Genomic DNA, 17,581 nt, shown 5'->3' on the forward strand with positions numbered 1-17,581 from the left:
CCTAGTTGGTGGAGGAGCTCACTTTAATTGGGGGTAAATTTGGGAGGTTGGTACTAAGCCCAATGCTTTCTGGGTTTTTATGGGTATTTGGAGGAGAGGTCGCAGATAAATTTGCAAAATTTTCTGGGTAGTATTCAAAGCAGAAATCACTTTTTGCTTAGCAATGCGTTTTACTACTCAGCTGGTAATTTGCACCATTTTGTGGGTTTTCCGGTGTGAAGGATTGAGACCAATTCCTTTCTGGGTCTTGTGGGGAAAACTAAGAGGAGGCTACAACAACAATTTCAAACCAATCCAGACATTCCAGTGGGAGAGTTGAGCTATTCTCTAGAAGCAACTGTGAAAATTCCTACACTCGAAGGAACCAGCAAATCTGAATCTACTTCACCTACTTGATTTTTAAATCACATTAATCAAGTTATTCTTCTGAATACTGAAGCAAATTACTTATGTAGCCTACACCAATTAAATATTTGATCTCATGAAACAAAAAACAGAGCAAAAAACAAGATACACAGGACACTTATTTTTGGACACAATAGTCCTTGAAAAACCCTAATGCGAGAAAACCGATGCAGCAACTTTGAGGATTTTATTATTATGCAAGGGAAATATTTGAATACAAATCTAGGATGCTCATCTAGCAATCCTTTCAGAGAAAATACTACCGGAGAATCTGAGTGAGTTTTACCTCACTTTACTCAGCATAATTCTAGCTGATCTGGCACAAGACTGGCTAACCTCGGCTATTTCTACGTCACCTCTTCTGCTCTCTGCATCAAATTTCCTGGCGGTTCCGACAGATCCTGACAGTTTCGGGTGTTCCCAGTAGTTCCGGCTTCTACCCTTTGCGTCAGTTCTTCCAGCAGGTCCCGATGGTTCTGGTTGTTTTCGGCAGTTCCGATGTCTACCCTCTGCGTCAGCTTTCTTCGCTGTTCCGGTAGTTCCTGGATTTTGCGTGACAGGCAACTTTTCTGCTCTGTCGACTCTCTCCGCCTCTCTGTCTGTATTCTTTGGAAAGTCCTTCTCCCGGATTCTCACTGCCCCTCTGTTGCAGAGTGATCACTTAATTCAAAATCCTTAACAACCCTGCCCTAGGAATCAAATTCTTGATCAATTCGTTCTCTCCGTGTGTGTTTCTAAATGAACTCGAAGCCGCCTCCTTATACTTTCCTTGTTGAGACTTGAACGACCAAGATTAATTCTCTAATCAACGACTAAGATTAAAACATGACTTGATCCGCCTTCTAGATCATTCTCTCCCATATTTTGATTAATACCTGTTGACCACTACGTGTCAACTCCCCATAGCAGTACACCCCTTTTTTATTGCAAAAGGGATAGCACCTGATCAACGTGTCTGTGCCATTCGAATGTCATCATCAGCTCGATCATGTTATGTTGTAGACCTAGTCTGCATGTGTAAATTGTAACTAATCTTGGCAGATCTGTGTCATGTATGTATTTGCCTAGGTAAACCTAATCTTCTAGTGATGATCTACATGCTGGAAGGTTTTTTGTCTCACCCACCCATGGTCAGCAGAGTTTTCCTTCAGCCTAACCCCAAAGTCAGAATGGATTTTGTCATTAGAATCTTAGGGGAATCCTAGTGTGCTTCGAGTCTATGTAAAAGTAATTTGGAAATAATCCTAACTATTTGGTTAGGTTATTACAAATTGCTTAATCTACTAGATTATATTTGTGTCACAGAACTGGGTGGTCTATGAGGGTCTATGTCAAATGGGTTTTCCCCCCTTGAGATGTAAAAATCATGATGTAAAGTGTCTTGATGGTTAGAAAATGTTCTATCCCCTCATAAGTCCTAATTCCTAGGTGTTTTTTCCAAAGGCTAACTTCGAGGGTCCCTTTAAAAAAAAAAATTGAATAATATAAAAATAATAATAAATAAAAAATAAAAATAAAACAATAATAAGTCAAAGTTTTGAGGAAATAAATGCAAAATTTTAATATTTTAATATATTAAAATTCATTTAAAATTTTCAACAGATGAGATTAAAAGAGATTTTGATTCTCATTGACGGTCGAGATCACTTTGACATGGATCACTCGAACTAGCCGTTGGGATTTTTTTCTTTAAATATGGTGTCAAGGGTCATTTGAGATCATTCAATCTGTGAGTCTTGTGCTAAAGAAAGTTCTCTTGTAGTCATTTTTCATGTGCAATAAAGAAAGACTTTGGGGTTGAAATCTTGCTGGTGTTATTCTTCTGGGAATGCTGTAAGATGTTTTATTTCTGTGCATGATTTTAATTTTAGCCATTGATGATAGCTTTATGAAGAGTGATTTTAGACACAGGTATCTTGTTTAGTCACTAGGGTTTGAATGGTAGTTAAATTTTTGAATATGATGGCAGGTATCTCTATTAGATTTGGATTTCAGTATCGTTTTCTACCTCTTTGTTAATGGTTGAATTAAACTATGCAGGAAATCCTTGATTTTGAGTTTACCAGGCATTCGGGGAAGTTCTTGGCTGAATAAGCCAACTCCCGGATTGCCTTTTCTGAAGAGCCTAGTTGGTTTTGATCCCGGGTTTATCATTAGAATTTCTGTTGCGGATGCATGAAGGGTTTTTTGAAGCATCTCATATCGAACTTCTGATTTTGAAAATATTTTTGTGGCATACTGACAAATCTGGCTATTTAGAGCCTTTAAACTGTGAATATTGTAATTATTTAGTTGGTTTTAGGTTTTTTCTGGTTTTGTTTCTTGCATATCTCGTTTCTGGGTGTTTGTTTTCATCATTACAGGGTGCAGATCTATAGGTGAGCTTCAATCTGGAAGCCAGATCTAGGCCCTGGAGGGTAAGATTTGGCCTCAGAACCAGTTTTGCAGGTGTACATTTCTGCTACTTGGGGTTTCATTTCTGCAAGAACATTTCGAAAATTTTGGGTGAACTGTGTAAAACTCAAACTGCTCCCGACACCCATCAAATCTGTGTTTCTTACTCAATGCTGCACGTAGTTTTCTCCCACCGACAATATTTTCTCCCTCTGCGTTTTTCTTCTCGGCAAATCCACGCGGCCATTCCTTTCATCCAGCTCCCTGCTAGCCGCACTTCACACCTGCAAAAACCAGATCAAAGTGGCATTTTGCCCCACACATTTTTTCTTCATAGCACTCATACTCACCACCATCGTTGCAACTCCCTTCCAAACAGTTGTATCCACGCTATCCATCGAGTTGCTTCATTCCCATGCTTCTTCCGGCTTTCATTCCATTTTGCTGTCCCGCTGCCCTCGTTGTCTATCTGCATCTACTGCTCCCTCAAGGCAACCTCCTTTCATTTCGTTATTCCTCATCGCTGACATCAAACCTGGAAGCTTCGCTCCTTAGCCTCCCACAACCCTTTTTCTCCTCCACAAATTTTTCCTTCTATGCATATCTCTGACATTGCATACCCATCACGTTGATGCCATTCCTGCGTCCTCTTCCTCAAGCTCTCCACGCTGCCCTTCCGTACCCCTTATGTCCCTCTACCCGCGTATTCCATTTATTCGCAGCACCATACTTCTGCCACAAAACGTTGCCATCCTCAAGCTACATGCAGCTCTAACTTGTGTTTCCAGCCATCTCCACGTCCACCCTCACGCAGCTTCATCTGCACTGCTCCTCAAGTGCTTCCACAACTCCCTGCATGCTGTTCACCTTCACTCACTGCCTCTTCACGCCATCTGTTGCCTGCCCTCTTGTCGACTTGCACCTGCAAATACTAGATTAAAGCGACATTTTGCACCACGCAGCCATTCCTCCATTCCATTCCAGCTCCTAGCTGCCATTTCGCCGTCGCTGCCCACCTGCAAAACAAACCGCTCACTAAACCCTCACTCCATCTGCATCGTAGCTCCATCCTTTCTGCCTCACGCCATCTCCAGATCTATGCTGCTTCTCATTGCATCGAGGCTCGAGCCCATGTTCCCCGCCGTCAAACTCTTCACGCTTGACCAACTTTGCAAACACCAAATGCATACACTTCAATTTTTCTTATGTGTCGATTTTATGTTTGGTTAGATTTTATGCTTGGTTAGGGTGATTGCTATTTCATGGTTTAGATTAGGGTTAGTGTATTTAGATTTTAGAATTAGATTTCTGTCTTAGTTTAGATATATATCGATTTTCATTTTTTGTTTTTTTTAGTTAGGTTATATATATATATATATTTTTTTTTTAATAGTTTATAGATTTGATTTAGGTTTTAGATTTGAATTTTTATTTAGATTTTAGGTTTAGTTTAGTTTTGTTTAAATTTTGATTTTAAAAATAATATCAAAAAATATAAAAAATAAAGAAAATATAGAAAAGGCATAAAAAGTTCCGTTTAGATTTTTGATTAGGCTTTAGTTTAGATTAGATTTTATTTTTAGTTTTGTTATGTTTTAATTTTAAATCTAGAATTTTATATCATAAAAAAATAACAAAGAATTAAAAAAATATATAAAAATCATAAAAAGTTTTGTTTTGTTTTGTTTTGTTTTTTTTGAGAATTTAGTTTTTATTTTATGATTTTGATTTTAATCATTAAAAATAAAAATAATTTTGTCACATTTAGTCTTGGCATATTCAAGAATTTGTCACTTTTGGTGTATCTTTTCCGCTAAGGCTAAAAATTTTAATGTGGGATTAATGTTTGTCATTTTTATATAGTCAAACGCGCTTAAGTTTTATCTAAAGATTATCTATATGAAAGTGGTAACTGTTTAGATTTTAGATTTTATGGTTATTTAAAGCATTTGATCTTTGAAATTTAATTGCTAGAGCTCTGTGCTTCTTTTGAATATCCTGCATCTGGTGAAATTAATCATTGCTTGGATTATATAATGCTCGTTACATGTTGGATATTTTGTAAATATTTTCAAGCAATTGTTAAATTACTTCATAAGCAACAACAACTAATTCATTACTTGGTTTTCATTGACTCCATAAGGCATTGAGATTAATCATTTTTTATCAAATTATAAATCTTGAGCCTTAATCGAGTATTCGATTGCCTTATTGTCTCTCTCGAATCGGCTGGTTCCCAGTTGGTCTTCCTTTTTCCCATAGGGTCTACCCCCCTTAGCCTGCTTCAGGGAGACGACTTAAATGGAGAGATCGGGGATCAGGGTGACAGCCCCCGGTCCGAGCGTTGTCGCGTTGTCGAGACAATTTGTGTGACAACAATACCCATTAATATTTTAATTTTCCTAAGTTTAGACTTAGGAACCCCATTAAAAATATTAATTATTTTAATAAAATACAATCCGAGTGGAATTTCACCAAACAGTTTCTGGGTTCTTTAGAAGTCATGTGCCTTAGCCTCTCTACCACTTTTGAAGGCTAGTGCACTTCCGATGCTACCATAAACAAACACTCCCTCTTAGCAAGGAAAGTGCTCTAGCAACAATGTCCACCTGCATGCTACTCTTTTTCTGAAGCACCTCCTTTCTGCACTGCTGCTGCCAGCAACACTGTGCTGCTCCTACTACTATACTGTTGCCACTACTGTACTGTTTCCCATGACACTGTGACTGCCATTGTTGCATTTGTACTGCAACTCCCTCTCTAATGTTGCATATGCTATGCTGTTATTACTGGATCCGTACTGCAACTTAGTTGCTGAGAGAAGCAACTGAATAATATCCAAAATTAGTTGAACTTCACTGTATTCAACGTAATACAGTGAATGTTGGAATTTGACTGCTGCTGATTCTGACTCTCTGGATCTGCTACTGACTCCTGCACTGTGCCAAGTGCACTGCTGCCAACCTTGCTCTGCACTGATCAGTATTTGGTCCCAAGCTACTGCATCTATCCTCCAAACAATCCACTACTTCATCTGACACTAAGTCCATCTCGCTACTGTTGAATCTTGGGCTCCCGTAGCAAGGAATTGATCCAGGAGGTGGACTCCTCAAGGATCCTGCCCACATGTAGACCTTCTGACTACACCTCAATATCGCCCCATCTCCCTCTTGGAGATGCATGGGCACTCATGGCATACTCTTCCTTGTCAATCTTTGCAGTTGCAACCTTAGGATCATGCTTCTCGTCCTTATCCTTTTGCTTCAAAGTATACTGAGAGGCAAAGTGACCCAACTCGCCACATCTAAATATTTCACCTTCAAAATGTCCTCCTTCTGCTTCTTCTTCTGCTATCCCTTTGATGTTAGAGTTGCATTTTCCTCCTCCTCCTTCGTGTTTGAGCCACACCCACTACTGCCACTGAGGTTGACCTTCACTAGGTCCCTCCTTAACTCCTCCTGTTGAAGAGATGCCCACATCTCCTCCCATGAAGGTAGTTTTTCGCTGCCCAATATGCTTTGGAAGAAAACTAGCCATTCATCCGAGACTCCATTCAGGGCTATCCTCACCATCGCGATTGGCTGAGGAGTGTACCCCACTGGAACAAGCTGGTTTCTAGTGTCTTGAAGACGTTGAATACAGAGGTTCACCCCTTCTCCCTTCTGCATCAAAGTTCGCTGCAACTTCTGCTCCAAATACATCTTCCGCTGTTCGGAAGAGCCTTCATACAGAGAAGACAAGGCTTCCCACATCTCCCGGGCTGTATCCTTTCCCTGCAAGTGTGAGACCACATGATCTCGAACTCCATCGAGAATCAACCTCTTTGCCTTCCCCTGCTCGACCTTTTATTTCTTCTTCTGATCGTTGTCAACAGGAACAACGACAACACTTTTGACGTGGGCCTTGAGATCGTATTGTTTCAGAACAACTAAGATTCCTGTCTTCCATATGACATAGTTGGAGGCTCCGTCCAGCTTGTCCTGATATTTGAGCCCATGTGATGCCATCTCACCCAACTGTTGAACTGACTCCTCTAGTCACTGCTTAGCACAACTGCCCAGCAAGTGAGAAATTCAAACTTTCTGGCGGAAAGTTCTCTGAGGAGAAAATTCCCCTACTATGCGTCTTCGTTCTTTTCTAGCGGATTTCTACCTCGACAGAAACTGCGCCCTTCTAGCACTGTGATAAGGCTCTGCATCACTCCCTTTGCCTTTGTAAGCTCACGATTCGAAAATCGTACCTCTGTCGACTCACTCAGAGAGAGATTTCCTCGAATCAGCTTCCCGACAAGGATTGCGCAATCCCTCCAAGGTGATTCGAACTGCTGCCAAGTGTAACTTTCGGCCTCACTGTTCAACGCTTGATTTGTTCTTCTTGTTTCAAAATCAACCCTCTGATACCATGTGAAAATTCCCACACTCGAAGGAACCCCTACTGCAACAATTCTGAATCTACTTCACCTACTTGATTTTTAAATTACATTAATCAAGTTATTCTTCTGAATACTGAAGCAAATTAATTCTGTAGCCTACTCTAATTAAATATTTGATCTCGTGAAACAGAAAACAGAGAAAAGAACAAGATACATAGGACACACTTATTTTTCGACACAATAGTCCCTGAAAAACCCAATGCGTGAAGACCGGGGCAACAAATCTGAGGGTTTTATTATTATGCAGTAGAAATATCTGAATACAAATCTAGGATGCTCATCTAGCAATCCTTTACAGAGAAAATATTAGCACAGAATCTTAGTGGGTTTGACCTCACTTCACCCGACATAATTTTGGCTGATACGACACAAGAATGGCTAACCCCAACGATTTCTGCGTCAACTTTCCCGACTGTTCCGACAGTTCCGGTTGTTCCCGACAGTTTCGACTTCTGCCCTCTGTGTTAGCTTTCTCAGTTGTTTCGGTAGTTCCCAACAGTTTCGGCTGTTCCCGGTAGTTCTAGTTTCTGCCCTCTGCGTCAGCTTTCCCTACTGTTTCGGCAGTTCCCAACAGTTCAGGTTGTTCCCGGTAGTTCCAGTTGTTCCCGATAGTTCCTATTGCTCCCGATAGTTCCGACTTCTGATCTCTACGTAACCTTTCCTGGCTGTACCAGCAGTTCCCTAATTCTAAGTGACAGGCAACTTTTTTGCTCAGTTGGTTTTCTTCGTCTCTCTATTTGGATTCTCTGGAAAAGTCCTCCTCCCGGATTCTCGCTGCCCCTTTGCTGCAGAATGATCACTTAATTCAAAATCCTTAGCAAACCCTACCTTAGGAATAGAATTCTTGATCAATTCGTTCTCTCCGTGTGTGTTTCTAAATGAACCCCAAGCCTTCTTCTTATACTTTCCTCCTTGAGACTTCAAGGACTGAGATTAAGTCTCTAATCAATGTTTAAGATTAAAGCATGACTTGGTCCGCCTTCTAGATCATTCTCACTCATATTTTGATTAATACCTATTAATATTTTAATTTTCCTAAGTTTAGACTTAGGAACCCCATTAAAAATATTAATTATTTTAATAAAATACAATCCGAGTGGAATTTCGCGAAATGGTTTCTGGGTTCTTTAGAACTCATGTGCCTTAGCCCCTCCACTAATTTTCAAGACTAGAGCACTTTCGATGTACCAAAACTAATAGCGACAACCACTATTATCCTGGTTTAGTGGCGAGGCCATCTTGGTCGAAGTTTCCACTCACTGGAGACATCTATCTCACTTGGGTTTGCTTCAACTTGCTTATGCAAGCCCAGGTGCACTTTATTCCTTGCTATTGTACTCCAACATATTCCAAATTTTAATAAAATGGCTTAGCTGATGTTCTGAAATTGTGTTGGGTGTTTGTGACTTGTGTTGTTTTATAACTTCTCTACTATTTTCTAGTGCATGCTTTTTGTTACACTTTGTTAATCAAGATTGTCATTGATGTCAATATGGCATTGACTAAGATGTCAATATTCTTGTGATGCCTGGTTCCAGACGATGATGCCATAACTCTTGGTGGTTGGTTGACTAGTATAACATCAATGAAGATGTCAAGTAGTTGAATCAACTATGATGTTGCCAAGTGCCAATCATGTGCATCCTAAGTGCCAATATACAACCTTGTGATGTGAAGGATTACACTTAATGATGGTACTTAATGAAGGTTGGAAGATCAGATGATGACATGGAAGATCTCATTTGATGGTTGGAAGACTATCATACTATCTTGGAACTTTCTTAATGATGAAGCTGCATATGTCGTATCACTGCACTACACTAGTACATGATGACACTATGACATATCAAGATGACATGGATGAAGCATATCATGCTGACATTATGACCCTATAACAATGAAGAACCCAAATGGCCTTACTCTCCATGAAGCCATTCTATCTTACCTCCAATTCTGCACCTAATTGATGACCAGTGACATTAAAAAAAGTTTTTTCACTACCTTAGAGCCAACCTATCAATATGATACCTATACCATCTTTTAGAGCATAATTTTGCCTTTCCAATGAGCTCTTACTTGGCCCGAAACTGCAAATAGTTTGGGAGATATACATTTTTTAAGGATATTATTCTGGACATTGAGCCGACCTATGCTCAAGGACACAAGTCGGCCTCCAAACAGGGACGTGTCTTTTTGTTTTGCTGTGTGAAAATCATTATATATGCATTATTCAGACTTCATTTCTGAGCAATTAATTTGGTCATCTAATACAAAAATAATATAAATACCGAGGAGAGAAGCTTAAGGACGAAAAGGAAGGAGCTATTATGAAATTCTTTGTTTGGGCTTAAATATAATACAAAACCGCACTGCAATTTCTGTGAAAGAATTAGAAAACAGTGACATATTTACCCTCCTCTGATCTGTGCATCCTTTTTAGTGGCTTGGACCTGCTGTGAGGACCCTCGGAATTGGTGCAGTGATACGTTGAACAGTGAAGAAGAGCCTTCATCAGTGATACATTACAGTGTACCTGTGGGCAGTAACACTTGAAGTTCAGACAAGCTTGTAAAGATTTTAGTTTATTGAACAGTCAAGGAGACTCGGATAGGTGATCTTGGTACAATTCTAAGGCTCGGACCTGCTATAGCTTAAGGCTGGTGTGTAGTAGTTTGGAAATTCTGGGAGAAACTTACACTTATACCCTCCAGTACCGTGGACCTTCGACAATCTTAATTCAGACTTGTAGTAGCTCGAATTGCAATGACCTATTGCTATCTGTTGGCATCTTGAAGTGAACTCATGTGACATTTTGAAGGCACTCTTGAAGGACTAATTGACGGATTAAATACACTTGAATCCATTGTTTGAAACTGATTTAAAGACACTCTTGAAGCAGTTATGAGCATACTTGTGAACTCAGAAAAAAGTCAACTCGTCCAGCATCCTAAGACAATTGGCTTGATATCTTTAAGCAGTCATTGTGAAGGCTTAGATTGGACTTGGTGCAGTCTGAAAGAGTTATATATATATATATATATATATATATATATATAGACACTTCAGACTTATAGCAAACATGGACTGTGGAGCTTGGGCTATACATTGAGTGTGATAACTTCAGGGCTGAATCCAATACCTATTGAAGACACTCTTGGAGAAGTCCTTTGAAGACAACCCTAAACACTGTTGAAGGTTTTTGAGACATTCTTTGGAGAACCTTTATAAACCTTCTTAGTTGAAGACATTGTGAAGAATTATTTGCAAACCTTGAGTCTTGGGGATCATGTTGAAGGCCTTATGATGTGACCTTGGAGACTTTGATTGGGTAACATGAAGAACAGTGGTGAAACCTTCTAGAAGACAAGGTTGTCATCGATGATGTAACGTGGAGACCAAAGTGAAGACTAAGCGAAGATTGACATGGCTCGTTGAAGAAGACATTGGGAGCCGTGAAGTATAACCAAATATATCTTGACGAAGTAAAGCTAAGGGTTGGAGCCCAAGAGGTTGGAGCTTCGAAAAGACAAGGTTGGTACCTTGAAAGATAGGGTCGTTGCCCTAGAGGATTAGAGCCCTCAAGAAACCAAGTCGGAGCCTGAACAAGAGATAGAGTTGGAGTCCTTGAGGTTGGTGCCTCAAAATTGACAAGGTTGGAGCCTTGGAAGTCCAAATCGGTGCTTGGAAAATAGAGGTTGGAGCATGGGAGATTGAAGATCAGTGTCTTCATCTAGGGTTGGATCCCTACATATATTGTACTTGATTTATTGAAGAAATTAATAAAAGCATTTGTTCTTATTGTTCATTTTGTGTTCTTAATATAAGTGATCTAACTGGTAAAAGTAACAATTGAAAAGGAATACTGATTCACCCCCCCTCTCAGTGTTTCCAACACAATATTTCAATTTAGGAATAGTACAAAGAATCCCTAGCGAAGGGAAGGAGCTTGTTTTTCTCTTGATTTTGCGCACATGCGTGAGATTTTAGGAGTTGCAGGAGGGCCGAAGTTGCAAGTTTGTAGTAAGGCCAAAATTCTTGATGTAGTAGGGCCGAAATTTGAGTTTGATGCAGTATTGAAGCAGTTTGACTTGAGTAGACTTCTGAAGTTTGGCTAACTATTTTGGAGGCTGACTTGGTGGATTGGAGAAGTCTTTTGGCTTGGTCAAAGGTCTTGGTTGTCTCATTTGATTTGGTTCTAAAGGAAGAGGAGAAATTTGGGTTTTCCACTAGAATAGGGGTTTTTCCCTGATTGAGAGCTTACATCTTGTGTCCTTGATCTTCATGTTCATGGTTTGGTAGTTTCTTGATGATAAGAAGATAAAAGAAGACATAAAAGAAGTTAATAAAGATTGCTAAGAAACCACAAGTAATTATCAAGATAAGAAAATCATTCTACCTTTTGATTTTCTAACAGTTTTCTAGCCCTACTCAATGATGTGGATAAGAGGGTACCAAATCCCAATGAGCCAATGACAAGTTGGGCCCAAAGAATGGAGATGGTATAAAAGGTTTATAATGTGATATGTAATTTAAGTATTGTGTAAGGGAGAGTGAACATGCTATTTCAATCCATATTTTCCAAGTAGTGCCCCTCCTATAACCCTAAGGCCCTAAGGGAGGTCCCATTGGATCAAGGCTAAAAATTAACCCCATTGGTAAGGTGAGAGAACAGGTCAACAATCAAGATCGGGCAATCATCCAGATCACCCCTTTATCCATGATAAATGCCCATAACTTTAGGTAAAAGCACTCAATTGCAAAATGATCCAAGTACCTGTTGAGTGGTAGCCCACCTTCATCCAAGAGGAATGTCGGATGGTGAGAGATGTAGTGACTGGTGTAGATGGTGGAAGAGTTGGCATATTATCATCATCAAGCTAATCTGTAGGAGTTGGCATATTATCATCATCAAGCCAATTTGTAGGAGTTGGTAGTCCAAAATAGGTGAAAAGTTCTCTCCTAGGTATAGTATTCAAAACTGGCCAGTTCGAATCATAAACCAGTCAAACCAACCAGTTCATTAGGTGGTGGTACCTAACCAGAAGAAAAACTAGTTTTTATCCCTATGGGCTAGGGTTTTGGCATTAATTGGCCATAAGTTAATCGACTAATAACGGAATCGTGCAATTTTTCCATAAACTAGCTGGTTCCGTCATAAATCGGTCGGTTTATTGCCAACTCGATTACGGACCCCATGTGAGCTGTTTTTGGTTTTTTTGAGCGGTTTTGAGAGAAACTAGGGGATATTTCCCTCCTAAAACAATCCCTCCAAGTTTCAAAATCCAACAGACTTAATGGTTTTCAGAGTTTCAAGATTTAGGGGATTGCAGTGTTTCCAATTGATTCTATCATGCATGAGGGTATGAGATTGACATTTGATCAAGAACATGAATCCCTTTAAGTACTTTGATGTTGGTGGCATTGATTGTTGAAATTTGTTGATGTTGGTGGTATTGCTTGTTGAATTCATCTACCATGGCCTTAACAAAAATGTACCCTTCACTCAAAAGAAAATAATTGGTTAGGCATGGCAAGCTTTTCCTACGATATAAGGTTGAGGAAATGAACTCTTCACTCAAACCAAAATCGTTGGTTAGGCATGTTAAACTTTTCAATTCTACCATATTATAAAGTTGAGTAATCCAAGTCTAAAGACTTTGAGCTAGATGATGTTTATGTAGCTCTTGTTGATGATCCCATTTTAGTAGTGCTGAATCAATGATGAGTATCATGAGTGATCATGTTGATTAGTGGTTTGTAGTTTTGATGTCTAGTTATGTTGCTACTACTACTGAGGTTGCAGAGGAGTTTGAGGAGTCCTTAGAATCTGGGCCATATGATGTTTATGTAGCTCATGTTGATGACATGATCCCATGTCTAGTAGTGGTGATGAGTTTGATCATGATGAGGAGTGATCATATTGATCACTGATATATAGATTTGTTGCAGGTCAGTGCCCCAATAGCTTGTAGCATTGTTTTTGGACACTATGGGCCATTTAGTGCCTCATTAATTATGTATTTTGTTGCTGATATGTATTGCACTCAATGCCTTTTTGATATATTCACCTTTACATGATATACTTATGAGCAAACTTTGTATATTGTGTCTCTATTGGTTTGGAATCCTGGTTTTAAATCTGAAAAATAGTTTTTTTTTTCATTAAAACTTAATTATTTCATGTATTTTTTTAAAGACTGGTTCATTGAGATCTGACCAATCCAGTTTTTCCGGTTCTGGTTCAAAAACTGGTTTGATTGGTGGACTGGTCCAGTCACCGGTTCCGGTTTTGAATACTATGCTCCTAGGGGGTTACCCATTTTGATGGGCAACAGTACCTAACACACATATCCTCACTCCCCAGTCCCTAGTATCTTATTTTTTTCCATCTTCTATTTCTCTTTTCATTTTTTTGTAGAGGTTTGACCCCAATTGGTTGACTTACCCTGTTGTCTCTCTGGCTCTAAATTGCCCCCCTTCATTTGTCTTCTTGTCTACTAATGTCTCCTTCGTGTCATTCTCTTGTTGCTGTATGCTGATATTTGGATCTATTCTCTTCCACATTTGAAACCTGTACCCACATTTCTCAACCCCATCCTCAGGCAAGCATATCTTAATTGCATACACACATATCTTCTTTTTCTTTCTTTTATATATTTTGCTAGTATGGACCCATGGCAAATAATTGAAATGGTGAACTGGGCAGAAAGTCATATTTGGCGTTGGTATAATAGGAAGGGGTAGAATTTGTTTATGCAGAGTGAAATATACACACTGGATTGGTTCTGGGGAAGGAGATTGGGCGGAGCATGACTTGAGTGCAAGAGTGAAATTCTTGAGGGTAAGGGTTGTTGATTTCATTGAATATACTAAACCAAATAGGTGTTGGAATGATGCTTAGGAAATTGACATATCTTGTAGCTGTATAAGGCTTAAGCACTTGGCATGGTTGCCTTCATGACATATAGGTAGCTGAGTACTTCCTGTGTCATTTTTGTGTGACTTGTGAAGAATGATTCAAAGGATGCTCCTAAGTTTTTCTGGATTGATAGGAATTTAGGTAGCTGAGTACTTCCTGTGTCATTTTTGTGTGACTTGTGAAGAATGATTCAAAGGATGCTCCTAAGTTTTTCTGGATTGATAGGAATTTAGTGTGCTATATCCTTCTTTGTTTTTAGGCCCCGATCCTAAGAATGATGGGAAGCTAACTTCTGATGCAACGAAGTGCATGGTAACATTAGAGACATTTTTTTGTTTTATTGGACTAAGCTTCCACTTGTCATCATTGGGCTAACATGTCCATCATTCAAACTGGTTGCTCTTCAGTTAAGCAGCCGTGAGTGGGGGGTATCTATTCTGCCAAATTAAAACAGGATTCCATCTAGCCCCAACTGCTGTTGCCTGTGCAGTTGCACATCCACAAGTGTGAGCACAAGCATAAGCATGTCACTTCAATAGAATTAAACTGAGGTGGGAGCTATATTAGCCACCTGATTTCACTGACCCAGCTAGCAATCATTGACAACATTAGACACTTTTCAAGTTTAAGCATTTTTCATAAATTGGTGCTTCATGAATCTTCTAAATATATTTGATCATCTTTTGCTGTGCTTTGAGCAGATTGAGTTACTTCGAAATTTCATACTAGGCTTGGGCTTTTTCATTGGTCTGAAGAATATTTTTTTCCCTTGATTTTATTTTCAGGCATTGGAGTCCTCTAGCGCAGTTGTCCTGCAGTTCAAAGATGAGCATTCAAAGGCAGAATGGATGAAGGCGTTTGTTCACGCTATATATAAAGCATCTGTAATTTTCTTACTCAACCCAAGATTGAAACGAATTATGATATTTTCTGTCACAGAATTATTTTATTAAATTTGTTCTTTTCAGGCCCCTCTGTCCATGAGCATACCTGGAAATCTTAGTGGTGCTGAATCTGAAGATGAAAGCTGTCAACCAGTGGTTGTGTCAGAGAAGACAAACTTGTCTGTTGTCGGTACTCTGCTTGAAATGAAGCTTCTGATCTATGGGAAGGTACTATCATATAGGCATAACTGTTTATGGAAAATCTTTTGTAAGACTTACGATCTTTACATCTTTTCTATCATTTATAAAGGGGATTATTTTGTATTTCACTACAAAGGCCGAAGTTGCCATGAAATTGACATTGTATAGACACAAAGTAGATTCACAATTTTTTCCTATACAATTTCTGTTATATTCCTTTACAGTGACTGGATGTTATGAGAAGAATTGCATAGTTGTTCTCATTATCTTTCTTAGTTGATAAGTGATCAGTCGATAAATCTGTATTCTATATTGTACCAGGAAGATGAGGAAAAGGACAGAGTTGGTGAAGAAAGAATGCTTTTGGCACTATATGCTGGCGGAGGCAAGGTGAGCTTATGTGAACCTACTTCTTTGGAGATACTTTATTCACCCTGTTGCTAAATTGGACAGGTTATAACTTCTTGTATTGTTGTCTCGTTTGTTTGTTTGTATTGTTTTTTTGTTTCTTGTTTTTTGTATATTATAGAGGGGTGGGGTTAGCGGTTTAAAGGCACTAAACCTAATTTTAATCCCTTTCTTTCTATCTATGTACATCCTGTGAAAAAAATTCTGTTCGAGTTCTTTGCTTTTCTGATTGATCCCATGGTAGCAATAAGACAACTATAATTTATTTTTTTACTATAGATTATCATATATGATATTTTCTTACAGATCAAGCTATTGATATAGGGTCCTGGCCTGTGTAAATGATCACCACAGGATCACGACAGCTTACACTTGCTTGGGAGTATAGTTCATGGGACCTTGCTTGGGTTGATGGTAGACCTTGTAGCCTCGGCTTAGTGAAGGGTATGGTTCCTTGGCCCTGATTAAGAGATAGAGCTTCTAGGGGCAGTTAGGACATCTTGACTAAACTCTATCCCATGGAGGCAATTATTAGACCATACTACATAGTTCTTTATGGCTCCAAGATCTGGGCATTGAGGATGTTGCAAACAAATTGGATTAGGTTGGAGAGAGTACAAGTCTTGCTTCCCAAGTGTGTCATTAGTTGTAAGTGGACAGCTCTGTAGCCCATCATCTAGGCACAGTCTGATGTTTTCCCTTTCTGCCCCAAGGTCATCTTCTATTTGGTTTCTTTCCTTCATAGAGTGTGATCTCTCAAAAACTTTGCCCCCGAGAGATAAAGGTATCCCTACCTTGCAATTTGCTCCTTAGAGGCTCTTGCTTTGGATTTTTCCCTTCGGCTGGGCACAGGGTTGGTTCTTAGAGGAGTCTTGGCTTCTTCAATCGATTACTATCTCCCTAAAGCGCCTTCACTTGTTCTACTTCTCCCTTTATGTGTCAAGCCATCTCTTGTTGATTAGATAGGTATTGAATTGGGCTATTAGAGAGGATATATATGGTTTGTACATTTATCTCGAACACACCTTCGACGAGCTTGGGCTTAAAGATGCCCTTCTACATAGAGCACTTTTTGGTATCATTGTCAACCTACCCATTACATGCAAACATTGGATGCACTTGCTCAAGATCTATTTGGGACAACTTCAAGTTGGCTCTCGTTGACTCCGGATAGAGATAGATCACCATATATCGTGATCTGTTAGGATCCACCAAGTGTGCCACCTCCAGTGGTGTAAGATGGAGATGTGTTGATGTGAGTATCATTGCAAGGTCTTCTACAATTGCTTGGTTTCTTAACATGTGGAAGACATTATCTGCGTCTTCTAGTGATTTATGTCTTCTTTCCTAAGTTTAGCTTACGAAAAGTTTAGTAATTAAAGTCAATTAATTATTGTGGACTATTGGGTTATTTTATAAGGATAAATAATTTAATTACTTAAATAATCTCAACTCTTGATCTTCAAGATGTTTCTTGAAGGAAGATTCAAGATATTTCTGGAAGGAATCTTCAAGATGTTTCTAGAGAGGAGATTGGGGTTAGGGATTTGGATGGTTGGCGATGGAGATGAAGACACAGTGAAGAGCACAAGTGTGTGAGCGAGTCACCACGAGAGAGAGTGATTCTCTCTGCAGTGTGAGTGGCTTAGTGACTAGTGCGTAGAGAAGGAAGAAGTGCGAGTGGGTTTTAGCCATATTTTTAAAAATTGGAACTGGTTTTCGAACCAACCGCCTATCTAACCATGATTCAAACCAGAATGGGATCAAATCGGATCGAACCACATTCAATAAACCATAATTGGAAATAATAAATAAAATAATTAATTTTAATGAAGAAAACTTATTTTTAAGATTAGAAACCACGATTCCAAACCAATTGAGACGAAATATGGAAAGTATTATCATCTATATACCATGTAAGGGTGCATATATCAAAAT

The 17,581-nt window shown here is 39.2% G+C and overlaps 1 protein-coding gene across 1 annotated transcript in view; it reads left to right on the forward strand.

The window, feature by feature from the left end:
- The window catches only part of LOC149172506 (uncharacterized), a 287,733-nt gene that overhangs the window by 171,591 nt on the left and 98,561 nt on the right, over positions 1 to 17,581 (forward strand). The window contains exons 23-25 of the mRNA XM_089426345.1: positions 14,936 to 15,034; positions 15,119 to 15,262; positions 15,557 to 15,625. Coding sequence (XP_089282471.1) covers positions 14,936 to 15,034; positions 15,119 to 15,262; positions 15,557 to 15,625 — 312 coding nt within the window. The remainder of the gene's footprint in view (positions 1 to 14,935; positions 15,035 to 15,118; positions 15,263 to 15,556; positions 15,626 to 17,581) is intronic.

The sequence above is a fragment of the Pinus tabuliformis genome, chromosome 4_2 (genome assembly GCF_031772625.1).
Source record: "Pinus tabuliformis cultivar Carrire ecotype Pingquan chromosome 4_2, CPIR1, whole genome shotgun sequence".
In the NCBI taxonomy this organism is placed as follows: domain Eukaryota; kingdom Viridiplantae; phylum Streptophyta; class Pinopsida; order Pinales; family Pinaceae; genus Pinus; species Pinus tabuliformis.